The following is a 27,995-nucleotide window of genomic DNA, read 5'->3' on the forward strand; positions in this document are numbered from 1 at the left end:
ATGGCTTCTCCAGTTGTTACACAACCTCAGGTGTTGCAGGGGCATATTGTCAGCCAGTGGAGTACTGAACTTATGGACTGCTGTGATGACAAGGGCACCTGTAAGTGGCACTAGACATGTGCAAAAAAAAATATTTTAACTTGTAATATGAGCACTAACCTGCTTGTGCAAAAAACGTTACTTCTGGTGGTGTCAGTGTTCACATGAAAGCTCTTAGTACTCCACTTGTAATCTAGCCCTACATATTATACTTTTGTGATTAAAGGGCCACAAAATACTTTATTTTGTAAGAAAAACTTTGCATAATTTATTTTGACATATTTTCCTTGAATTTCCTTTGAAAAATGGGAGTTTTCCAATTGTGAGAACTGGAAGTGCACACTGCAGATTTTGCAACCTTCGACATACAAAACATAGCAAGTTTTTTTTAGCAAATATGGCAGTGGCAATCCAGGTTTTCTCCAGTAACAAGTTCGGTAACAAGTCCGCATTGACTCCTCCAGATAAGACAAATGGTGGGGGAATTTGGCCATTGAAAAATAAAAGCATCAAACAAGAAATGATTGTGTTTATAGCATTTCAAATTTGCAAGACTAGAGGTGCTCTTTTTTCCTTTAAATGCTTCGTATTAAAAATATTCAAACAGCAAATACTTTATAGTTCTTTTTTATATATATTTTATAGTGTTGTGAGAAGAAATTTGAAACACAAGTACGTAGAGGCCAACTATTACAGGCCCACTGTTATTACCAGAAATGTACTAGTATGAGTACATCTGAGTGAGAAATTGCTTTATTTAATACATATAATTTTTATGATAATTTGTAGTCAAATAAACCATTTTGCTACCTTATCCTGTATAGGCTTTGTGAGGTTTAGTATTTTCCACTCACATTTTTTTAAATTATTTGTACCTTTGATCCTGGAATTAATAGTCAGAAAACTCTACTTAAATTCTATAGTTTTATTTTTAGGGGTAATACAAGCACAATAAGCCCATTATTATTATTAGGAAACAATGCTATAATTTGACTTTTGAGCTAAATATCTCCCTTATCTTACAGATATATTTGATTTTTCCAAAGGGCACCAGAAGTAACCAGGTGTAATCTTTCTGCTAAAGACAAATCAATCATAAGTTTTGCTGTAGTTCTAGCAAAACCTTTTCACAGAACCATAAGGAAAGAAAAACTGCTACAAATTTGCTACAAATTTAAAATGTTTGTAGTAATTAACAGTCAAAGACAAGTTAAAGGGACACTGTACCCAAAATTTTTCTTTCATGATTCAGATTGAGCATGAAATTTTAAGCAACTTTCTAATTTACTCCTATTATCAAATTTTCTTCATTCTCTTGGGCCTAGATTTGGAGTTTGGCGTTAGCCGTGAAAACCAGCGTTAGAGGCTCCTAACGCTGGTTTTAGGCTACCGCCGGTATTTGGAGTCACTCAAAATAGGGTCTAACGCTCACTTTTCAGCCTCGACTTTTCCATACCGCAGATCCCCTTACGTCAATTGCGTATCCTATCTTTTCAATGGGATTTTTCTAACTCCGGTATTTAGAGTCGTGTCTGAAGTGAGCGTTAGACATCTAACGACAAAACTCCAGCCGCAGGAAAAAAGTTAGTAGTTAAGAGCTTTCTGGGCTAACGCCGGTTTATAAAGCTCTTAACTACTGTACTCTAAAGTACACTAACACCCATAAACTACCTATGTACCCCTAAACCGAGGTCCCCCCACATCGCCGCAACTCGATTAATTTTTATTAACCCCTAATCTGCCGACCGCCACCTACGTTATACTTATGTACCCCTAATCTGCTGCCCCTAACACCGCCGACCCCTATATTATATTTATTAACCCCTAATCTGCCCCCCACAACGTCGCCGCCAGCTACCTACACTTATTAACCTCTAATCTGCCGACCGCAAAGCGCTGCCACCTACGTTATCCTTATGTACCCCTAATCTGCTGCCCCTAACACCGCCGACCCCTATATTATATTTATTAACCCTTAATCCGCCCCCCTCAACGTCGCCGCCAGCTACCTACACTTATTAACCCCTAATCTGCCGACCGCAAAGCGCCGCCACCTACGTTATCCTTATGTACCCCTAATCTGCTGCCCCTAACACCGCCGACCCCTATATTATATTTATTAACCCCTAATCTGCCCCCCTCAACGTCGCCTCCACCTGCCTACACTTATTAACCCCTAATCTGCCGAGCGGACCGCACCACTACTATAATAAAGTTATTAACCCCTAATCCGCCTCACTAACCCTATAATAAATAGTATTAACCCCTAATCTGCCCTCCCTAACATCGCCAACACCTAACTTCAAACATTAACCCCTAATCTACCGACTGGAGCTCACCGCTATTCTAATAAATTTATTAACCCCTAAAGCTAAGTCTAACCCTAACACTAACACCCCCCTAAATTAAATATAATTTTAATCTAACGAAATTAATTAACTCTTATTAAATAAATTATTCCTATTTAAAGCTAAATACTTACCTGTAAAATAAATCCTAATATAGCTACAGTATAAATTATAATTATATTATAGCTATTTTAGGATTAATATTTATTTTACAGGTAACTTTGTATTTATTTTAACCAGGTACAATAGCTATTAAATAGTTAAGAACTATTTAATAGCTAAAATAGTTAAAATAATTACAAATTTACCTGTAAAAGAAATCCTAACCTAAGTTACAATTAAACCTAACACTACACTATCAATAAATTAATTAAATAAACTACCTACAATTACCTACAATTAACCTAACACTACACTATCAATAAATTAATTAAATACAATTCCTACAAATAAATACAATTAAATAAACTAGCTAAAGTACAAAAAATAAAAAAGAACTAAGTTACAAAAAATAAAAAAAATATTTACAAGCATAAGAAAAATATTACAACAATTTTAAACTAATTACACCTACTCTAAGCCCCCTAATAAAATAACAAAGCCCCCCAAAATAAAAAAATGCCCTACCCTATTCTAAATAACTAAAGTTCAAAGCTCTTTTACCTTACCAGCCCTGAACAGGGCCCTTTGCGGGGCATGCCCCAAGAAGTTCAGCTCTTTTGCCTGTAAAAAAAAACATACAATACCCAAGCCCCCCAACATTACAACCCACCACCCACATACCCCTAATCTAACCCAAACCCTAAGCCCCTGAAGATCTTCCTACCTTGTCTTCACCTCACCGGGTTCAACGATCTGTCCAGAAGAGCTCCTCCGATGTCCTGATCCAAGCCCAAGCGGGGGGCTGAAGAGGTCCATGATCCGGCTGAAGTCTTCATCCAAGCGGGGCAGAAGAGGTCTTCCATCCAATTGAAGTCTTCATCCAAGCGGGATCTTCTATGGTCATCCATCCGGAGCGGAGCGGCAGGATCCTGAAGACCTCCGACGCGGAACATCCATCCTGGCCGACGACTGAACGACGAATGACGGTTCCTTTAAATGACGTCATCCAAGATGGCGTCCCTCGAATTCCGATTGGCTGATCGGAACAGCCAATAGAATGCGAGCTCAATCTGACTGGCTGATTGGATCAGCCAATCGGATTGAACTTGATTCTGATTGGCTGATTCCATCAGCCAATCAGAATATTCCTACCTTAATTCCGATTGGCTGATAGAATCCTATCAGCCAATCGGAATTCGAGGGACGCCATCTTGGATGACGTCATTTAAAGGAACCGTCATTCGTCGTTCAGTCGTCGGCCAGGATGGATGTTCCGCGTCGGAGGTCTTCAGGATCCTGCCGCTCCGCTCCGGATGGATGACCATAGAAGATCCCGCTTGGATGAAGACTTCAATCGGATGGAAGACCTCTTCTGCCCCGCTTGGATGAAGACTTCAGCCGGATCATGGACCTCTTCAGCCCCCCGCTTGGGCTTGGATCAGGACATCGGAGGAGCTCTTCTGGACAGATCGTTGAACCCGGTGAGGTGAAGACAAGGTAGGAAGATCTTCAGGGGCTTAGTGTTAGGTTTATTTAAGGGGGGTTTGGGTTAGATTAGGGGTATGTGGGTGGTGGGTTGTAATGTTGGGGGGCTTGGGTATTGTATGTTTTTTTTTACAGGCAAAAGAGCTGAACTTCTTGGGGCATGCCCCGCAAAGGGCCCTGTTCAGGGCTGGTAAGGTAAAAGAGCTTTGAACTTTAGTAATTTAAAATAGGGTAGGGCATTTTTTTATTTTGGGGGGCTTTGTTATTTTATTAGGGGGCTTAGAGTAGGTGTAATTAGTTTAACATTGTTGTAATATTTTTCTTATGTTTGTAAATATTTTTTTATTTTTTGTAACTTAGTTCTTTTTTATTTTTTGTACTTTAGCTAGTTTATTTAATTGTATTTATTTGTAGGAATTGTATTTAATTAATTTATTGATAGTGTAGTGTTAGGGTAATTGTAGGTAGTTTATTTAATTAATTTATTGATAGTGTAGTGTTAGGTTTAATTGTAACTTAGGTTAGGATTTCTTTTACAGGTAAATTTGTAATTATTTTAACTATTTTAGCTATTAAATAGTTCTTAACTATTTAATAGCTATTGTACCTGGTTAAAATAAATACAAAGTTACCTGTAAAATAAATATTAATCCTAAAATAGCTATAATATAATTATAATTTATATTGTAGCTATATTAGGATTTATTTTACAGGTAAGTATTTAGCTTTAAATAGGAATAATTTATTTAATAAGAGTTAATTAATTTCGTTAGATTAAAATTATATTTAACTTAGGGGGGTGTTAGTGTTAGGGTTAGACTTAGCTTTAGGGGTTAATACATTTATTAGAATAGCGGTGAGCTCCAGTCGGCAAATTAGGGGTTAATAATTGAAGTTAGGTGTCGGCGATGTTAGGGAGGGCAGATTAGGGGTTAATACTATTTATTATAGGGTTAGTGAGGCGGATTAGGGGTTAATAACTTTATTATAGTAGCGCTCAGGTCCGGTCGGCAGATTAGGGGTTAATAATAATATGCAGGGGTCAGCGATAGCGGGGGCGGCAGATTAGGGGTTAATAAGTGTAAGGTTAGGGGTGTTTAGACTCGGGGTACATGTTAAAGTGTTAGGTGCAGACGTAGGAAGTGTTTCCGCATAGCAAACAATGGGGCTGCGTTAGGAGCTGAACGCGGCTTTTTTGCAGGTGTTAGGTTTTTTTTCAGCTCAAACAGCTCCATTGTTTCCTATGGGGGAATCGTGCACGAGCACGTTTTTGAGGCTGGCCGCTTGCGTAAGCAACTCTGGTATCGAGAGTTGAAGCTGCGTTAAAAATCCTCTACGCTCCTTTTTTGGAGCCTAACGCAGCCTTTTTGTGGACTCTCAATACCAGAGTTATTTTTATGGTGCGGCCAGAAAAAAGCCGGCGTTAGTTTTTCGGGTCGTTACCGACAAAACTCCAAATCTAGCCGTTGGTATCTTTATTTAAAATGCAAGAATGTAAGTTTAGATGCCGGCCCATTTTTGGTGAACAACCTGGGTTGTCCTTGCTGATTGGTGGATAAATTCATCCACCAATAAAAAATTGCTCTCCAGAGTACTGAACCCAAAAAAAGCATAGATGACTTCTTTTTCAAATAAAGATAGCAAGAGAACAAAGAAAAATTGATAATTAGGAGTCAGTTAGAAAGTTGCTTAAAAATGCATGCTCTATCTGAATCATGAAAGAAAATTTGGGTTTAGTGTCCCATTAAAGGGAGGTGAGAAATAAGGTATGATCAGTTCTCTGAATAGATATCAGGTCTCCCTATCTAACGTTATAAAAATATAACAATTAAAGCAAAGGTGAATCTAGTATTAGTGATGCCCCAGGTTAAATTAAAAATATGATGCTTGATAAAGAACAAAAACATTTTTTCTCTGTGCACAAAAATATAAAAAAATGTAACAGAAATGTGTTCAGAATCTGAAGTCAACCCCCCCCCCCACACACACACACACACACACACAAAATGAGCCAGAAATGTTTTTATGGAGTGTGAGTATACTTATTATGATTCCACAGAGCAGACTTCAGACCAGATCCAAACCACCTAACTACCCCTTTACATAGAGCCCAATTGTTTATAATAGATTATTACAGTAGACAGACCAGTTCATTCCCCTTTCACTTATTTGCCAGTTATGAACCCACAAATAATCCACACCAGTTAAATGCCCTCCCTTATTTTTTGTCAGAGAACTCATCTTTAACCATTTTACCAAATATATGCCCAGATTGCATAATAATAGACAGACCTATGCCACATTTAATATAGTCCCCCTTACAAAAGAACTTAAAGGGACACTGAACCCAAATTTTTTCTTTCATGATTCAGATAGAGCATGCAATTTTAAGCAACTTTCTAATTTACTCCTAGTATCAATTTTTCTTCGTTCTCTTGCTATCATTATTTGAAAAAGAAGGCATCTAAGCTTTTTTTTGGTTTCAGTACTCTGGACAGCACTTTTTTATTGGTGGATGAATTTATCCACCAATCAGCAAGGACAACCCAGGTTGTTCACCAAAAATGGGCCGGCATCTAAACTTACATTCTTGCATTTCAAATAAAGATACCAAGAGAATGAAGAAAATTTGATAATAGGAGTAAATTAGAAAGTTGCTTAAAGTTTCAAGCTCAATCGGAATCACGAAAGAAAATTTTTGGGTACAGTGTCCCTTTAAGAGTTTTATGGTTAACTTATCATAATTACTTTGCTTCAGATTCAGTTACATTTCTTGACCAGAAATAAAACAGATGTGCTGACTTAAAGGCCAACAATCCTAATTCCAGCGACATTAAAGTACATTTTTTCACCCAAATATTTTTTATAAACCTGATCAAGCAGTTTTTGTATCCCTTTAAGTAGAACCAACATGGTATATATTTAGTTTTGCCAAGCAGTAATCCCCTGTTTGAGTTTATTGTGATAACGGTTTTCATTGGGGTCGGGAAGTCAACTTTGTAACACTAAAATAATACTTACGAAGACTCTGCAACAAGTGAAATTATACATGAGACACAAATTATTTTTTTCTTTCATGATTCAGATAGAGCATGCAATTTTACACTTCGATTATCAAATTGTCTTTGTTCTTTTGGTATTCTTTGTTGACTTTAGCTCAGGAGTGTGCACGTGTCTGGAGCACTATATGTAAGAATGTTATACATTAGCAAGAGCACTAGATGACCGCGCTATTTCCTGCCACTTAGTGTTGTAGACTCCTACCGTGGTATCTCTTCAACAAACAATAGCATATGAACAACGCAAACTTGGTAATTAGAAGTAAATTGAAAACTTTTTTTTTTAAATTGTATGCACTGCCTGAATCACAAAATAAACTTTTTTGGGTTTCATATCCCTTAAAGGGACTCTCAAGTCAAAATAAACTTTTATGAATCAGATCGAGCATGCAGCTTTAAGACACTTTACTTCCATTATCACATTTTGCAGTCTTTATATATACACACTTTCTGGGGAACAAGATCCTACTGAGCATGTGCACAAGCCTACAGGGTATACATATACTAGTTTGTGATTGGCTGGTCTGACGCATGATGCAGAGGGCGGAAAATGGGAGAAAAAATAAATTTGTCAGAAAAAAAATCTACTGCTTATTTGAATTTTTAAGTGTTAAATCATTGTCTTTTTATTATGCACTTGGTAATTATGCAATTCTACTGCATTGAGTGGTCCTTTAAGAGATTTTGTTCCAACAATTTCTAGATTCCTAAATATTGCATTACAAGTTAAACATTTGTAAGGGTGAACAAGAAAGTTAAACATTTTAAATAAAAAAAACAGGTCTAACTAGTAGAAAATAATATCCCCCCACCAATACCAGCTACCACCCTTGATATGTAGCTATATGGAAACCGTAGTTAGCGCCCAGGTGAAGGTTCTGGGAAAGAGCAGAAGATTGCCTCTCTGGAAACTTGCCCAAAAATAATTTCTTGAAAATCTTTGAGAAGTTTTAGTATCTTGGCCAGTGACCTCTATGTACATTAATACATGTGGAAACACTAACTGCATTTTTTGTCTACATAGTCAACTGAATTTTCTTATCTCTTTTCAGGTCTGTTAGGAGCATTTTGCCCACCTATTTTGGCTTGTAAAGTTGCCTCAGCTTATGGGGAATGCTGCTGCCTACCAGTGCTGTTTGGATCAACACTTGCTTTAAGAACAGGGATAAGAGAACGTTACCACATTCCAGTAATTTTTATTTGTCTTCCTTACTACACTACTAAATCCCCATATAATTTCTGCCTCTAGCTTTGTTGTGTGCCACTCTCCTCCTCTTACTCTTCCTACACTCTCCTCCTCTTACTCCCCCAGCACTTTCCTCATATTACTGCCCTTGCACTCTCTTCCTCTTACTCAAGTAGCCTCCTCTTCTTAAAGCCTATTCACTCTCCTCCACTTACTCTCCAATCACTAATGCTCTTTATCTTCCTACACTCTATTTCACTTACACCCACCTAGTACCCTCTTCATCTAATTCGCCCCCTGTACTTTCCTCCTCTTACTTTCACAGTGCCCTCCTCATCTTGCCCTATCTGCCCATGCACTCTCCTCCTCTCACTCCTCCAGAACCCTGTTACTTTACTACTTTCCCTACACTCTATTGCTCTTATGTTTCCACACTCTATTCCACTGAAACTTTCAGCACCCCCTTACTCGCCCAGCATTCTCCTCCTCATTTTCTCCATGCAATCTCCTCTACTCTTCTAACACTCTAATCCTCTATTCTCTCTACACTATTTTTTTTATTTGAGGCACTATATTACATATTACAATCGACAAAAACTGTAAAGCTAGACAAGTTAGGTTACATTTTCCACATTACATAGTAAACAGGTTTTTATAAGATGCAGTTGTCTAGCTGGGAAAGCCTGTTTAGATATATGCCTGATTTTCCTTATAGAAGCATATTTCATACAATTCATAGTCAGTTTCAGTAACTGAGTATGAATTGTTGAAGAATAAAGAAAAGAGAGTCCATAATCCCGTTGTGGGATAAAGTTGTTATTACCTGAGATTCTCTTTAAGCTGAAGCTACACATTTAAATTAGTGTAGTGTTATCAGTAACAATAATAAGAAAGAAAAAAACATTTCACAACAGAAACATTTGCATCGACAATATTGGTATATATATTTTGGAAGGGGGTGGGAGGGGGGATGAAAGTGTAGAAAGAAAGAAAAAAATTATAAACAACTCTCAAAGTAGGTGCTGTCTGGGCGAGGGATCTTAACGTGGGTTTTTTGGGTGAGTGAAGATGGAATTCCAAGGTCCCCAAATATTTGAATAGAGGTTTAATGTTCCTCTGTTTATAGATACTGCTTCCTCCATTTTCCTAATATATGCAACTATTTCAGATACTTTATGTATCGTGGGGACTACCTGTGCCTCGCTAATGACAATTTGGCTGCCATCATGATATGTATGTATAGATGCTGTTTCGCCTTGGTAATTTTGGGGAGTTCTAGATGTAGTAAACACATTGCTGGGCTACGTAATGATGGGAGTCCAATCCGTGCACATACACAATGTATCTCCCTCCAAAAGGTGTTGTATACGTGGGCAATCCCACCATATATGGATATCATCTCCCTTGTTCCCACAGCCTCTCCAGCACAGGAATGAATTAGTGTTGGAAACCCTATTTAGTCTACTAGGGACCCAATGCCATCTAGTCAGTAGTTTGTAGTAGAGTTCAAACAGTGTGATGCAGTGTATAGCAGACTTAGTTACTCTGATAGCTATGGACCATTGGTTAGGATCTATATCATGTTCGAGGTCTCTTTCTCATGCTAAGATATTATGGGTTCTACGTAGTGTTGAACAGTCTAAGAGGCATTGATAGATAGTGTACTGTCAGAGATCTCTGTCCTTGCAGTCCTGCCTTCCATCTATTTTCCCATATAGTTAAGTCCATAGGCGCTGTAGTATCATATCCCCAACTACGTATCAGAGATCAGAAACCTATAGTCTCAAAGTCTAGTTTAGGAGGAATAGTAAATTTTGATTTCATTTCAGAATGCGTAAGCCAACTGGATCCATTATGTTTGACTCTTGCAGTCCTAAGACTAGGCCTCTGATTCCCTCGATTGGGAAGGAGTGAGGAGCAACCTGTGGAGAGTGTCTAAGTTTATACCATAAATTTAAGCATTCTTTTATCACTACATTGGTAAGAGGAAGTGTTGACAAACAGTGCTGAGGGACCCAAATGAGGTCCGAGAGGTAAATATTATATGTTAATGATACCTGTTCTATCTCACACCATCTGGGTCGTTCACCAGAACCTCACCAATTGGATATGTGTGTCAACATGGCTGCCTCATAATAGTACTTCAAGTTGGGTAGCCCTAGGCATCCTCTATCAATTGGTGACTGAAGGATAGTGCGGGAGATATGAGGGTGAATTTTAACCCAGACATAGGTGTTCAGGAGGGATTGTTATTTATCAATTAGTACCTTCGGTACTCTTTAGGGTAGGCATCTAAATAGATAGGTAAGCTTCGGAAGCAACATTATCTGAAAAAGCAGAGATTCTCCCCATCCATGATATCTCTTTATATCTGGGGAGTGCAAGGTCATGTTTTAAGGTTTGTAATATGTGATTATGATTTCGCTCAATTATTTTTTTCGGATCATGCAAGAGTTGAACTCCCAAATGTTTGATTCCTTCCCTGTTCCATTTAAATGAGTATTGATTCCGAAGGGATTTAATTTGAGCTTCAGGGAGATTCAGGGGGTAAGCCACTGTCTTCTCTACATTAAACTTGTAAAACGAAAGAGTACCAAAAAACCTGAATAGGTCTAAGAGAGGGGGCAGAAAGGTGTTTGGGTCTGTGAGGAATACCGTCAAGTTATCAGCAAAGAGACTACATTTTTGTTATGTACCATGGATATGCAGACCCTTTTTTTTTTTTTTTTTTTTTTTTAAATCTTTATTTATAACAAAGAATAAAAACATGTATTAGACACAGATTGTCACTTATTAAACAATGACATAAATTCAACTCATTTACACATGCCTGAGTAACAGAAGAAAAATATCACATTTACAGAACACTCCTCTACAATCTATCATCGATGTTAATAATCAACCTGCGTATATTATCTATCTATATATAATCTAATAGGTTTTATAATACACCAACACATCTGCATATGCAAAGCGATAATTCAAATCAACTGCGTACAAACAAAACCAAACAACACCAAACCAAACAAAACAAAACAAATCAAAATGAAACAAAACAACACAAAGAGAAGAAGAAGAAGAAAAAAAAAAAAAAAGGAAAGAGGGTACCCCTGCGCCTCAACCCCGCCCTCCCCTCACCCTTCCAGCCAATATTCAGGGAAACGACCGGCATATATGTTTACTTGAACAAATACTGAGTTACAAAAAGGTTTGATCAGTTTCTTTTGACAAGATATTGGTAATAACAAAATGAATCTCTCCCATTTCCTAAAAAACGGGGCCAAATGTTCTTCGTATGGATATGGCAGATTGAATTGCTCTATCGTGTATTGTACGGTTAACGCATTTTTGAAGTGTGAAATTTTAGGTGCTGAACATGACTTCCACTGTTTTAGAATGAGATTACACCCAATTAATATAATTGTATTTATAAGATTTGTCAAATAGTGGTTAGAAAGGAGCGCCAAATAGTGGCGAGGTCTGATGCGATATAGGTGTAAAAATATAGTATTTCGTCTGAAAAAAATGTGGTATTTCGTCTGAAAAAATGTATAGCACTATGGCTCAGCTACAATTATGGTGGTTGTGCTGTATAGATGTATAGGTTTTAAAATCTAGATTTGAAATCTAAGAGTGGCACAGTTGGTACATAAAAGTATTTAATACATATTAAACATTTAAAACAAGGGTATCGTTTAAAATATACTTTAGCAGAACGGCAGGAAATAATGTATAAAAACACATAAACATATAAACATCTATAGAAACACGCGTGTTTGGCTTATTAGCTGTATGTATAATGTCTCATGGAGATCGTCTCATATGTAATTGTAATAGCATAGATCAGAAAATAATAATAATAAAAAACAAATAATGTCCAATAATCCCTTCTCAAAGTTAAGAGATATATAAAAAAGGTTTTCCCATGTGTATCCAAAAAATGAATAAACTGTCCAATTTAAGTGTTGTCCAAAACCGTGATATAAATGAGTAGTGCAAGTCCAGCAAATTCAAAAGTTCTATTAAAAAAGGTCTTCAAAAAACATTTCAAAAAAACATTTAGTGGAGGTAGATAATCTGAAAGTTCAAAAAATGGTGACCAAAAATGAATCCGTGAATTCAATCCAAAATAATGATAAGGGTAAGTCCATACAAAATGTAAAATATCCAAAAGGTAAAAAACCAAAAAATAATTACTTAGGTTGTGCACAAACTAGTGAGAGTGATCCCTAAAAGGGGTCTTTGGTGGAGGGGTTATACTTCCATGTAAAGAAAAATTATTTGTTGTATGAGAAGCAGAAAAAATATAATGAATGAATATAAAAATAAGAATAAAAATAAAAATAGGCAAAATACAAAAATGGAAATAAAAATAATCCTAGGAAATCTTCAAAACCTGAAAATAAAGGATAATAACAATAGTGTGATACTGTATTATAATTCAATAATCAAGGTAAAGGCCTTGATAAAGGCCTCTCTTGTGGGCCGAAACGCGTTGACAGAGCTATGGTGAGCTATTTATTCCTTGATTATTGAATTATAATACAGTATCACACGATTGTTATTATCCTTTATTTTCAGGTTTTGAAGATTTCCTAGGATTATTTTTATTTCCATTTTTGTATTTTGCCTATTTTTATTTTATTCTTATTTTTATATTCATTCATTATATTTTTTCTGCTTCTCATACAACAAATAATTTTTCTTTACATGGAAGTATAACCCCTCCACAAAAGACCCCTTTTAGGGATCACTCTCACTAGTTTGTGCACAACCTAAGTAATTATTTTTTGGTTTTTTACCTTTTGGATATTTTACATTTTGTATGGACTTACCCTTATCATTATTTTGGATTGAATTCACGGATTCATTTTTGGTCACCATTTTTTGAACTTTCAGATTATCTACCTCCACTAAATGTTTTTTTTAAATGTTTTTTGAAGACCTTTTTTAATAGAACTTTTGAATTTGCTGGACTTGCACTACTCATTTATATCACGGTTTTGGACAACACTTAAATTGGACAGTTTATTCATTTTTTGGATACACATGGGAAAACCTTTTTTATATATCTCTTAACTTTGAGAAGGGATTATTGGACATTATTTGTTTTTTATTATTATTATTTTCTGATCTATGCTATTACAATTACATATGAGACGATCTCCATGAGACATTATACATACAGCTAATAAGCCAAACACGCGTGTTTCTATAGATGTTTATATGTTTATGTGTTTTTATACATTATTTCCTGCCGTTCTGCTAAAGTATATTTTAAACGATACCCTTGTTTTAAATGTTTAATATGTATTAAATACTTTTATGTACCAACTGTGCCACTCTTAGATTTCAAATCTAGATTTTAAAACCTATACATCTATACAGCACAACCACCATAATTGTAGCTGAGCCATAGTGCTATACATTTTTTCAGACGAAATACCACATTTTTTTCAGACGAAATACTATATTTTTACACCTATATCGCATCAGACCTCGCCACTATTTGGTGCTCCTTTCTAACCACTATTTGACACATCTTTCTACAAGTGGGTATCTGGGGACCCACTACAGACAGGAGCTATAGGTCCACGCTTTCAGCGCTGTAAGACAACATTGAATCTACCTGTATTTATAAGATTGTAATTTTTAGAAACACCTAGAAACTTAACCAAGAAAAAAATCTCTAAAGGTTCCAATTGATGATCCAGATGTAGAACTGCATTCATCCAATAATTAATTTTTTGCCAAAACTGCAAAATTTTGGGGCTTTGCCAAAAGCAGTGGAATAAATCCGCTTCTGCAGCCCTACATCTAGAGCAGAACACCTTAGTTTTGTACCACTTGGACAAAATTCCTGGAGTGAGATAACTTAATAATAATCTGATCATTTATATTCGAAAACCTCTTATGCCATCTTGCTACCATATCATTAATTTGCAACGTAGATGATTTCTGGATTAACAATAAGTATATTGGGGAGATTGAATAAAGTCCAGTTGAATAACTAGATATCCTATTCTGCAATTCACCCAGTGACCAATTTGTGCCATAATTTTGGAGTACTTCTAACAGAAAATGACGTACTTGAAGGTACGCATAGAATTCACGTGGTGCAAGATCAAACTTACTGAGTAATTCTGTGAACATTATTGGATAACCATCTGTTCCCACAATTTGACTTATTAATTTAAGCCCTTTTATCTCCCAAGCTTTGAAAATCTTATTTGACAATCCGGGACTAAAATTAGGATTGCCACATATAGGTAAATAATGAGATATGTACGGAGTGCAATCCAGTTCAACACACAATTTTTGCCAAGCTACTATAACATTTTTAAACATAGATAAATAGAATACGTTTGAAGGAAGTGCAGTCAAAGGACAATGAAGTAGCGCCTTTAATTGGAAAGGTGCCACTAATTGGGACTCCCATCTGAATGTAGAGATTTGATCTTTTTCGGTTATCCAATCTATAGCAAATCTAGCCGAGGTGACTAGATTATATGCTTGGATATTAGGTAGCACTAATCCAGCAGCCAATTTTGAATTCATAAGTCAATGGGAGGCAATTTGTGGTTTAGCATTCTTACATAGGAATCTAGAGCATGACTTTTTATACTTGAGAACATCCTTCTTAAGCATAATAATTTTGAAAAATATATAAAAGTTTAGGAAAAATTATCGTTTTAATCATAACCACACAGGATGATAATGAAATAGGCAGGGAAGTCCACTCCTCTAGCTTCCTCAAACAATGTTCCAAACATGGTATGTGATTCAACCTTGTACCACTCATATGGGTTTTTGGAAAGTCTAAGACCAAAATATGTAATTTGGGATACCTCCGAGAAAGGATGGATAATTCTAAGTGCCGGATTCCTATGCAGCCATAGCAATTCCGATTTCAGAATGTTGACCTTATAACCTGAAATTGCTCCAAACTGCTGGATGATGTTCTGCAGTATTGGAAGTGTCTTCCTAAAGTTAGACAAAAATAGTAATAGGTCGTCAGCATATAACAGGAGGACCAATTTGTCACCCGCCAATGAAATACCTTCTAACTCCTGACGGAGTAGTATAGCTAAAGGTTCTAAACAGATATTAAAAAGCAAAGGGGAGAGTGGACAACCCTGTCTAGTCCCTCTCTGTAAGGTGAAACTTTGCGAGATCATGTTATTAATAATGATTGCCAATGTGGGAGAGCTATAAATTAATCTAATATAGTTACTAAAATGTCCAGAAAGCCCGAATTGACCTAAAGAAAAAAACAGATGGTCCCAACCAATCCGGTCAAAATCTTTCTCAGCATCGACCGTTAGTATAGCTTTATCCTGCATCACGTGAGATCCCGCAGTCCTATGTTTGTTCCAGAGAGATTCTATAAGTACTACGACTTCCTCATATTCCTTACAGGGTTCCGCCCTGGCATAAATCCAGATTGGTTTCCATGGATTAAGTCCCAGATATGTGGCTTCAATCGATTAGCTAGAATAGCAGCTAACAGCTTGTAATCAGTGTTGAGAACTGAGATAGGCCTATATGAGCTTGGTAGTTCAGGGTCTTTATCCTTCTTCAAGATTAAAGAAATGTTCGCTGCAGCAAAATATGGTGAACAAGTAGTATTTTCTAAAAAATAAAAATTGAATAGTTCATTCAAAATGGGTAAGGTTTGAGTTTGTAGGATTCTATAGAATTCTATAGGCAGCACGTCTGGTCCAGGAGCTTTATTTAACTTGGCCTTCTTAATGGCACATAAAATTTCATCCTCTGAGATAGAGGCATTAATAGTAGTCAAAGCTTCTAGTGATAGTTTCGGCACCTTGATCTTATTCCAAAATTCAATTTTTTCTAAAATATTATAGGATTCTGCTTTATATAGCTCTTGAAAAAAATTATAGAACACTTTCTCGATATCTGAATAATTAGTGTATCTGTTATGACCCTGTTTGATCGCCGGGATAGCCTGCCTAGCAGTAGTTTTAGCAATCCTAGCTAAAAATGTTGCAGATCTTCCAGTGTAACCACCATATAATGCTTTTAATCTAAGATCTTCTTTAGCGCTATTCTGTTTAATGTGAATATCTCAAAGTGCCTTCGCTCTCACATATAAATCCCATTGACGTTTTATCGGGTTGTCTATATAGGTGCAATAAGCATTTTTGACCTGATTGGCAAGTTGTCTACCAATATGACAAAATTTTTTCTTCCAGTGTGACATGTAATTTTTAATCTCCCCATGTAATACAGCTTTGGCCGCCTCCCAATACACTTCAATTTTCCCAAGATAGTTTACATTATCTTTGGAAAAATCTGCCCACTTTTGGCACAACCAACCCTGAAAGGTAATATTGTTGCTCAGGTGCTTGGGGAAGTAAATATAATTATTATTACCCGAACTTCTTATGTCAGAGTTGCAAATCAATGATATGGCCGCATGATCCGAAATTATAATATCCTCGATTTTAGCCTCCCACCTCCATTTAAGTAATGATTCTGAAATTAAAAAATCATCAATTCTGGACAATGTTTGATGTACTTGAGACATACATGTATACGCACGACCATCCGGATTCTGAACTCGCCATATATCAATGAGACCTAGATATGAGCAGAATTTTTGTAGAATCCGCACTTTCCTATCCCTGGCATTTATAGATTTCTTCCTTTTAAAGCTATCCAAGGTGGAGTTTGCTAATAAATTAAATAGCAATAATTAGATTTTGACCTATGTATCTATGTAATTTAACTGTTAAAGACGTCCAAAACTCTTGATCGACTTGAAATAGGCCCATAAATGTTACAAAATATATATTTGACCTTATTTACACATATTTCCAGAATTAAAAAACGACCCTCTGAGTCTATCTTGGTATTTAGTATCTGATACTCCAAGTTTTTATTCAAGAGTATAGCAACTCCTCTTTTCCTAGAGTCGTAAGGGAAGCGACAACCTCCCCAACCCATTTAGTTTTAAGTTTAGGAATCTCTGGTGGTTTTAAGTGAAGTTCTTGAAGTAAGACTATGTCAGGATTAAATTTCCCCAGGTATTTTAATATAGATTTCCTTTTGATTGGGGAGGTTATCCCGCCCACATTCCAAGAAACACAATTCAACTTAGATTCCATTGAATCCCTTTAAATGCGAGTGAGATAGTCAACTCCGAACCCAAGGCAAGGAGAGCAAGGTGGAGGCGGGTGGGCGGGCGAGGGGAAAAGAAGAAAGGAGGAGAAGGGGAAGAAAAGAGAGAAAGAAAAAAAAGAGGAAAGACAAAGACCATTAATAAACATAAAGCTAAAATATCTCCTATTTCTGCAGTCTAATATCAGCCATTGTACCATTTATCAACCAACATTTTCCTAAGGTACTCCAGCTTCTCTACAAAATGTCTCGGCTTCCATAACATTATTTAGTATGTGAGAGATTCCCTCTCTCATCACAACTAATTTTGCGGGATAGATCAGTTTGATATTATAGTTTTCCTTCTGTAGCCTGCCATAGAAGACATGTCTCTTCTTTTGGATAAGGTTTCAGATGAAAAATCTTGAAAGATTAGTAACCTGCCTAGTGCAAAGGGATTACATTTCCTATAGTGTTTAAGGTACAATAATTTGTCCTGAAAGTTAATAAATTTAAATATCACCGGCCTTGGTCTGTTGCCCTCACTATTGTCTCTACGATACCCTATCCTATGCACCCTCTCTATCTGGAAGGGGGTAGCAGGAACTGGAATTTGCAATGCTTGTGGTAAAGTAACTGAGACAAAGGCCATCAAATCTTGGAATTCTGGCGATTCGGGAAGGCCAATCACTTTCAGATTATTACGTCTTGAGCGATCCTCAAGATCTTCAATCTTAGCTTGTAAATTTGCGATCATTTTACTATGTGCATCTATTATCGGATCCTGTACATTATATCTGTCTTCCAGGTCAGAGACTCTATTTTCAATTTCATCTAGTCTTGTGGAAAACTGCCTGACCCCTACCGTAAGGTTAGATATCTCTTTCCTGATCTCAAGTTTAATCAAATCAAATTGAGGGGTCAGAATTTTAGCAACCTCTGCTGCAAATTCTACCATATTATTACACATGGGATTAGTAATACCTTTTTCTTGGGATGTATCGATACTGGAATCCAGATTCCTGCTACCCCCGTTTTGTCTTTTGGCTTAGGAGGCATATTGTATGGTGAGCTCTTATTGAGCATGTATCTGTCCATGGACCAAAAAGATCCCCGGGACCTATTAATGGTACAGAGAGAAACAAGGAGGAGTGCTAGACAACGACCCTAAAATAAACCAGGGCTCTGCAAGTCTCAAGGTCTAATTTAACGTCTTTTAATTCAAATGTGAACTGCAATATATACTCTGCATAGTCTTTGCTACATCCCTATCATATGCGCAGAGAACCAAAACTATATCAGAATGCTTATGCTTCTAGTGTTGGGACAACTATGATGCTTATATTTCTAATGTTTGTGCAAAATTGCTATTGGGCAAATTCTATTCAGAAAACCAGAAAATCCAAACTGCAACACTGTACTTCCTCTACTATTTGTATTCCTAATATTTGTGCATCTTAACCACAGTAAACTATTCCTAATATTTGTACGTGATTATCACAAAAAATCTTTGACCACAGTGAGGCCTTTAATACATACTCTTCATGAGTTTTGTTAGTGTTCTAATATATAAATTTCTGGTGTTTGTGCAAACCTCATTCAACTCTGCCACAGAGAAGTGGAATCAGAGAGATGAAATCATCTACCACTAAGTGGTTTTGATTATAAACTGTATAAAAAAAAAAACACACTATATCAAAAATGTTTCTTGAAGTTTAAAAAACTTTTGTGCAAACTTTCCCTCTAGCTAATACTTACACTTAAAATCTACTAACCACAGACAATATGTGCCCTCAACTATGCTGTCCTTAGGACTGTAGCTATTATACACCAGCAAATACCAATACACCTCAGCTGTGTATGTACATAGGTTAACTACAAAACTTGTAGTAGAAAAGATAAACAGCACCACTCAATATAAATTCACAGTGTATAATAGTTAAATATACCTGATGATGCACTTATAGTTAATATTTAAACACTAAAAAATATATATCAGGCTTAGTGTTATCGGTCTCAGAGCAGTACCTTATATGCCCTTTTTTTCTTCTTTTTTTTTCTTTCTCCTCTTTCCCCTTCCTTTCTCTTTTTTTGCAATTCAATATATAGTGGAATACTTAGATTCTATACTTAGATTCTATACTTGCAATTAGCCACACACCCACACTGAAGTTAGAAGCCTGAAATATAAACCTTCACATGAGGCAGTCATAAAGACCGACACAATGATATAAACTTTAAACAAAATTATTGCAACATTATTGAAACATGAGTCCCAAAGCCAGAGCACGGGCAAACTTTGTATCTTAGCAGTTGGCAAGAGTCCCAGAAATGTTGGTATATATGAAGATACAAAAGATATTACTCCTGATGTTATGTGATTAAATAGGTAACCACAAAACTTATAATCCAAGCCTTCTCATGGAACCATCATAGCCATATTACATGGTCATTTAAACAGCCCAAATGTAAAACGCCTTATGTAAGTCCTATGTATATCAGTGCACAGTTATATTTTATAGATAATGCTTTATAACCCAGCTGCTGTTCAAGCTCCCATGAGAAGAAATCAAGAGACCAGCAAGCATAAATTCCAGCCTGCTCCCATGTCAAGTAAATAGTCGGTCCCACAGAGCAAAGTTTATACACAAACTAGGCGTATATGTAATTCAAATACTTAATCTGCACTTATTCTCTTCAGAACACAATTTAACTTTAGTGCCGTCTTCGCCTAGCCCACAAGGGGTTATATGCAGATATTTAATAAACCCCACAGGGCATAGTAGTAACCAGGGCTTCAAAGTACAGATAATTCACCAAGTACCCTGTTAGTAGATAACTTCGCTCCCGACCCACTTGGCTCACTACCTCTTGTCACATAACATCTGAGTCCACAAACGTGCAATTCCTCCCAAGTAAGCTTGCGGTGACTCTTGAAAGAATTCAATTTAATATCCTGCGGGACAAACTTGCAAGGTCGGTTGTCAACCCGCAACAATCCTGACAAGTACTTCAGTACAATGGGGTTTCAACACAGGCGGGTACACACTACTTACTGTTGTGAGCCTTCAGAGACAGTCCGATGTGCACCCGACTCCACATGAAGCTCCGTAAAGGGACATACAAACCCCAACCGTACAGGGCCAGGGAGAAAGCGTGCTCAGTCAAAGAGTTACAGGTGTGACCCGGCACCCCTGCGAGGCCGCCTGCCACAATGCGGGTCTCTTCGGCGTCCAACAAACTGACTGGGCTCCATGTTCACGGCCAGTGACACCCCACGATATTCCGTCCAGCAAAAACCAGATGAATTGGTGGACCACTGCAGTTTTTAATTATACCTATGGTTGGCCAACGATCCACGGTGGAGATGTTCAATTGTTGCAAGTAACTTGCTAAGTAAGCTCCAGCACAGACAGTTCCACGAACTGCCGGGTAGCCAGGTACCCTAGATAATGGCCAGATAGGTAGGTATCAGAGCGTCTGAAGAAATGGCGTGCAGCAGCCACCATGCACATATAGGCTGTTTAGGCAGACTTCCTATGCAGGATCCGTGATCCAAATACCCAAGCCAGATCCAGCAATCCAGCCAAGGGAAACAGCATAGGCTGGCGTTGTAATAGTGCCTCTCACAGAGACTCAGAGCAGCAGCAACTACCTGCAGCTACTTGACTGCTCTGCCTCCAGCCGGAAGTCTCACCATCCAATGGATATGCAGACCCTTAATGTCTGGGTTCTGTCTGATCGCTATCACCAGGGGCTCAATAGCAATGGTGAACAAGAGGGGGGATAAGGGGCATCCCTGGTGTGTACCATTGCTAAGCGGGAATGAGTCTGAGCAAAAGACATGACCTCTTACTCTGGCCGTTGGGTTAGAGTATAATGATCCAATCGCTGTTTGGAATGCTTTAGGTATGCCCATTTTTCCCATAACAACATTTATATATTCTCACCATACCCTGTCAAATGCTTTATCAGCATCAAACAACAGGGTCACAAGTGGGAGTCCTAGTTTATGTGCCTCTGTGAATATGTTCGGAAATCGTCTTGTACTATCTGTACCTTGCCTATTTATAATAAACCCTACTTGGTCTCTGTGGATGATATCCGGCAATAATTTACTAAGCCTAAAGGCTAGGATTTTGGCAAATAGTTTAACTATTATGAGCGATATGAGGCAGTAGCTTGGGCATAGCTGGGGATCTTTTCCTTTCTTTGGTAAATTTTGTAAAAAAGGGGCGTATACCCATCCGGGCCTGGGGCCTTGTTGAGGTTTAGCTGTTTAATCGCTGTTTTGATTTCTTTGGTGGTAATAGGTTCAGATAGGTGAGTCATTTTATCGCTATCTAGTTTGGGGAGTATTAGGGGTTCCAGAAATCCAGAAATTACCGGCCGATCTACCATCTCTGTATCCTCTTGAGCTCCAATATTGTATAGGGTATTATAGTATGCCTCTCCAATCTCTTTCGGGGAGTATACTACCTTATCTGCTACTTATAGTTTTTGGATTCGGGATGATTTGAGTCTGACTCTTAATTTGTTTGCTAGTAGTCTATGAGCCTTGGTAATAATATAATTTTTTTAGTCTGAGTACATTGTCTTGAATTCTCTGTGTCTCTTTTTCAGTTATTTCTGTTCGTAGTTCGCCTATACAGGTAGCTAAGGTACTGTCTGGATTGTCCTTGTTTTTCCTCTCTAAAGTCCTCAGTTCCCCAAATAGTTGTGCCAAAGTTGCCCCCCCCCCCTCGTCCCGTCTTAATTGGGCTGCCCTTTTTAATAGAGTCCCTCTCATATAAGCTTTCATTGAGGCTCACAGTATGTCGCCGGCTCTCTGTCCATTATCATTAATTGTAAAGTATTCCTGTAGATCTGTGGCAGTCTATGTTGTCAATGGGTTTTTTATTAAATAGTCTGCTAGTCGCCACAATGTAGAACCTCCGCTCTGATGAGAAAGGGATAGACTAATTGTAACCATTTCATGATCTGACTATGGGCACACTGCGATATATGCTCAGGTTATTTTTTATCTATTCCAGAGTAGGAGTTGTGGGCTGTGGAGTAAAACATATAGTCCCGGTCATTAGGATGGAGACACTTCCAGGAGTCAAATAAATTATGTTGTGTTATTATGTTTTGGAACCTCTTGGATTAGGTTACTATCTTTGGGTCTGGCTTTAAATTTCTAGGGTGTTTTATTGATTACTAAAGGGTCTCAGGTGATTTGATCTGTGTAATGCGTTGGAGTAGGTGTCGGAAGAAGGATCATTGTTTCTCATTCGGGGCATATACATTCACCAGGGTACATTCTACATTGTTTAGTTCACATACTATAATCAAATATCTAGTCATGGCGAGCGGGATCTCAGTGTGACACAAAAGTAAGTATACATATACTTAATCTATGGGGGGAGGGGAGTACTAGCTATTATGCTAGCTGTAAGTGCTTACCTCCTTGGCTGAGAGAGATGTAATTTAAATATACAAAGAGCAAAGTAGGAGCGCCGTTTTCATAAGAAGAGTGGCTAAAGTGTGGCATAGAAATATATTATATATGCAAGTGTAACTTTAAATAGAACATGCATACAGTACCTGGCAATATATCTGTCCATGTGCAGTTACAGGATGCGCAAATGATATCAGTTATATTCAATTATAGGCAAGAGCACGTGCTTGAGAAACTTATTAAACAAAAAATTATACACAAATCAACAGAAGGTGCAAAATCAAAAAAATTTAAAAATTAATCAATAGAGAAATAAATCGTAAAGGCTCCACTGTGTGCGATCGTGTACAGTGTGCTAGAAATAATAAATTGTTTGTATAACAGCGTCATCGATAACTGTTTATGTTTTTTGTACTTTAGGACTTTGTAATAATGTTTAATTTAGTGTTTGTTATTTTTTGTAACTTGGGGTTGGTTTTTGTAATTTAGTACTTTGTAATAATGTTTAATTGTGTAAATAATTTTACTAGTGTTAGGTTTTTTAATACGTTATTTAGTTTATTTAATTGCTAGTTTAATTTAATTTTAGTATAATAGTTAGCGTAGGTTAATTAATAGTTTAAAATTAGTTTATTTTAATTCTACAGGTAAGTTTTAATTTATATTAAGGCATATATTTGGGATGTTGTAATTTTAATTTAAAGTTACGGGGTTGTTAGGTTTAGGGGGTAATAGCTTAATTTAGTTATTTAAATTCTACAGGTAAGTTTTAATTTATATTAAGGCATATATTTGGGATATTGTAAATTTTAATTTAAAGTTACGGGGTTGTTAGGTTTAGGGGGTAATAGCTTAATTTAGTTTTTGGCGATGTGGGGGGCTGACGGTTTAGGGGTTAATAGGTTTAGTTAGTGGTGGTGATGTGGGAGGTCAGAGGTTTAGGGGTTAATAAGTTTATTTAGGTTTTGGCGGGGTCGGGGAGCGGCGGAATAGGGGTTAATAATTTAATTTATGTTGCGGCGGGGGCAGGGAGTGTCGGAATAGGGGTTAATAACATTATGTAGGTGGCGGCGATGTCGGGGGCGGCAGATTAGGGGTGTTTAGACTCTGGGTTTATGTTAGGGTGTTAGGTGTAAATGTAACTATTTTTCTACCATAGAAATGAATTGGGTATGCTTCACTTTCTTGCAGCATCGAACATAAGCTTTCGGTGCTTTCATACTCCCATTGATTTCTATGGCAACTGCAGCCTCAAGGGTGGCAGATTGAAAACCAGGTACACTGCGTCCGAATAGCCGCGAGCGTACCTGTTAGAAGTTTGATAAATGGGAAAAAGTGTCAAATAGAGCCAAATGTGTATTTGGAACATCTGTAATGACGTAAGCATCGATCTGCGTCAGATTGAGACCGGCAGATTGTATGTTACGTCACAAATTTCAACTTTTGCCGGTCTTGAGGCTTTGATTACTAGGTCAGATCAATCTCGCAACAATTACGATGCAGAATTCCGGCGTATTTGCGGTTGACACTTTGATAGATAGGCCTCATAAACTTTCTATAACCTGCAAGAACTCTTAGACTCGTAAAGGATACCCCTATGAGGAATGTATCACTACATTACATTGTAGCAAAGTGTCATTTCTTCAGTGTTGTCACATGAAAAGATATAATAAAATATTTACAAAAATGTGAGGGATGTACTCACTTTTGTGAGATACTGTATATATATATATTATATTAAAAGATTAATTTAAATACAGTATATATATATATTTTTACTTCTATATCTATATGAATGTATACACATATAGATGTGTATATATATATATATACAGTATATATATATATATATATATATATACTGTATATGTATACACACATACACAGCATATGTGTGTGTATATATATATAATATTTTTTATTTGTTTATTTTAAAAATAAAATGAACATTTTCTTTCTATGTGAAGAATTTAAAGTATTAAAAACTACCTTCGGGTTAAGCGCACATGAAGAATTTTTTTACTCCTCTCAGGTTTTGTGCATATGCAAGTGAACTAATCCTGACAGGAGTTATATTGCAGCTGCAATATTAATTTCAGATTGATTTAGTGATTTCACTGAAATGCTGTCTTCCTCATTTTTCAACTTGTAACAAACTCTCAATTTCATGTACCTTTGTATGAGCCATCAATTTAAAAAACATTCATACTTTTCAACCAGAGAATATGACAACATATTAAAGTGACATAATAATACTCATATGCTAAAACATTTGAAAGTGATGCAGCATAACTGTAAAAAGCTGACATGAAAATATCACCTGAACATCTCTTCACGGAAATTGTGTGAGATTTTATAATAATCTTCCTTAAGCTAAATAGGAAAATAACATGACTGTGAATGCACATGCCAGATGCACACTCCCTTACAAGTCCTGGGACTAGCATTCTGATTGGCTGCTTAAAGTCTCTTTACAGTTGGGTGTGAGATTTTGAGCTAAATATATTTTTTACATAGAGATGTCCAGGTGATATTTCCTAGTCAGCTTTTTACAGCTATGCTGCATCACTTTCAAGTGCTTCAACATATGGGTATCATGTCCCTTTAAGAAGAAAAAAAAAATATTTTAAAAAGTTCACAATTTGTAAACATGACATACACATATAAATTCTGATTACCAGACCATAATCCTGAATCCACACCATGTATCACATTTCATATCAGGGTATATGACCAAAAAAAGATCAACTGTAACACAGATGATCCGTTTTCAATACTGTGTCTAACTAGCATACTTATGCATCCTTTAAGAACATACGGTTACATTTAGAGTTCTGCGGCCAAAGGGGTGCGTTAGCTACGCGTGTCTTTTTTCCCCCGCACCTTTTAAATACCGCTGGTATTTAGAGTTCACAGAAGGGCTGCGTTCGGCTCCAAAAAGGGAGCGTAGAGCATAATTTACTGCCCTTTCAACTCTCAATACCAGCGGTGCTTACGGACGCAGCCAGCATCAAAAACGTGCTCGTGCATGATTTCCCCATAGGAAACAATGGGACAGTTTGAGCTGAAAAAAAACCTAACACCTACAAAAAAGCAGCGTTCAGCTCCTAACGCAGCCCCATTGTTTCCTATGGGGAACTTCCTATGTCTGCACCTAACACCCTAACATGAACCCCGAGTCTAAACTCCCCTAACCTTACACTTATTAACCTCTAATCTGCAGCCCCCGCTATCGCTGACCCCTGCATATTAATTTTAACCCCTAATCTGCCGCTCCGTACACCGCTGCAACCTACGTTATCCCTATGAACCCCTAATCTGCTGCCCCTAACCCCCGCCGACCCCTATATTATATTTATTAACCCCTAATCTGCCCCCCCCCAACGTCGCCGCTACCTACCTACAATTATTAACCCCTAATCTGCCGACCGGACCTCACCGCTACACTAATAAATGTATTAACCCCTAAAGCTAAGTCTAACCCTAACCCTAACACCCCCCTAAGTTAAATATAATTTTTATCTAACTAAATAAAATAAATCTTATTAAATAAATTATTCCTATTTAAAGCTAAATACTTACCTGTAAAATAAACCCTAATATAGCTACAATATAACGAATAATTATATTGTAGCTATTTTAGGATTAATATTTATTTTACAGGCAACTTTGGATTTATTTTAACCAGGTACAATAGCTATTAAATAGTTAATAACTATTTAATAGCTACCTAGTTAAAATAATGACAAAATTACCTGTAAAATAAATCCTAACCTAAGTTGCAATTAAACCTAACACTACACTATCAATAAATTAATTAAATTAGGGGTTAATAAATATTATGTAGGGGTCGGCGATGTTAGGGACAGCAGATTAGGGGTACATAGGTTAAAAAAAATTAATAGAGTGGCGGCGATGTGGGGGGACCTCGGTTTAGGGGTACATAGGTAGTTTATGGGCGTTAGTGTACTTTAGAGCACAGTAGTTAAGAGCTTTATGAACCGGCGTTAGCCCATAAAGCTCTTAACTCCTGGCTTTTCTCTGCGGCTGGAGTCCTGTTGGTAGATTTCTAACGCTCACTTCAGCCAAGACTCAAATACCGGCGTTAGGAAGATCCCATTGAAAAGATAGGATACACAATTGGCGTAGGGGGATCTGCGGTATGGAAAAGTTGCGGCTGGAAAGTGAGCGTTAGACCCTTTCCTGACTGACTCTAAATACCAGCGGGCGGTAAAAACCAGCGTTAGGACCCCCTAACGCTGGTTTTGATGGCTAACGCAGAACTCTAAATCTAGGCGATAGTATTCCTGCCACCACCCCTCCCTTCTCTCTATTCTTACTCTCTCTTTCCCTGTGGGTAGCCTCTATTTCAAAACCATCTTAAAGGGACACTGTAGCTAGACACATTAAATTTGTTGTTTGTGAAATGTGAAATAAAAACTTTTTTAAAAATAAATAAATATATTTTAAATAGGAAATAATATAGCTGTTTTAACTGTTTAGTTCCTACTAATGCTCATTGGCAGATACATTTTTCTAAAGCACTATTGTTTATGTACTTCCTGTTAATGCTCATTGGTTGATAAGAGTTTTCTGCTAATACCCATAAACCAACAGAATTATGAGGAAGTACACATCTGACACTGGTACAGCCGTTTAAACAGCAATTAATGCATATTTTTTTAAAAAACAAAAAAATACCTACATGTTTATTTGCTGCTCTTTAAAACAGAATCTTTTTGAGTACATAGTTAATTGTATCATTTATCCCTATCTTTTTTTCTGTTGTTTTCTGGGCAGTTGATTAATCGTTCTTTGTATTACAGGGCAGTATCTGTAACGACTGTGTGTACCTCACATTCCTTGCTCCATGTGCACTCTGTCAGATGGCTCGTGAGCTCAAGAGGAGAATGAAATGAAGTCCAGACAGCTGTTGTAAGGGTTGTTTAAGTATTAAAAACCATATTCATCAAGGACAATGACATTCTAGGTTCGACACTGTGGTACAGAATATAAAACCAGCAAATCTTCTACTTATATTTTTTATATACTAATTTTATCAGCAGCACATATCTATTTTCATACTGTATTTAGCACCATTATTGTCTAACCTACTGAGTCCTATGATTTTGTGTTGCTTTGTGTAACTTACACTTTGCTTAAATATCATATTTAAATACAATCTGTGCATTAAATAAATAAAAATAAATCAA

General features: G+C 37.0%; 1 protein-coding gene across 1 annotated transcript; it reads left to right on the forward strand.

Annotated features, from left to right (window-relative positions):
• LOC128638121 (cornifelin homolog B-like) lies at positions 1 to 27,995 on the forward strand. Its single transcript, XM_053689985.1, has 3 exons — positions 1 to 100; positions 8,086 to 8,222; positions 27,609 to 27,995. Exons 1-3 carry the CDS (start codon positions 1 to 3, stop codon positions 27,699 to 27,701), a joined length of 330 nt encoding a protein of 109 aa, XP_053545960.1. The 3' UTR covers positions 27,702 to 27,995.

Source organism: Bombina bombina, chromosome 8 (genome assembly GCF_027579735.1).
Source record: "Bombina bombina isolate aBomBom1 chromosome 8, aBomBom1.pri, whole genome shotgun sequence".
NCBI lineage: Eukaryota > Metazoa > Chordata > Amphibia > Anura > Bombinatoridae > Bombina > Bombina bombina.

Excerpts from the sequence above, each read along its gene's own strand:
- LOC128638121 (XM_053689985.1), top strand. The coding sequence starts at position 1 with ATGGCTTCTCCAGTTGTTACACAACCTCAGGTGTTGCAGGGGCATATT. Across the intron at positions 101-8,085 it reads CTGTGATGACAAGGGCACCT|GTCTGTTAGGAGCATTTTGC; the intron begins GTAAGTGGCACT and ends ATCTCTTTTCAG. Across the intron at positions 8,223-27,608 it reads GAGAACGTTACCACATTCCA|GGCAGTATCTGTAACGACTG; the intron begins GTAATTTTTATT and ends TTTGTATTACAG.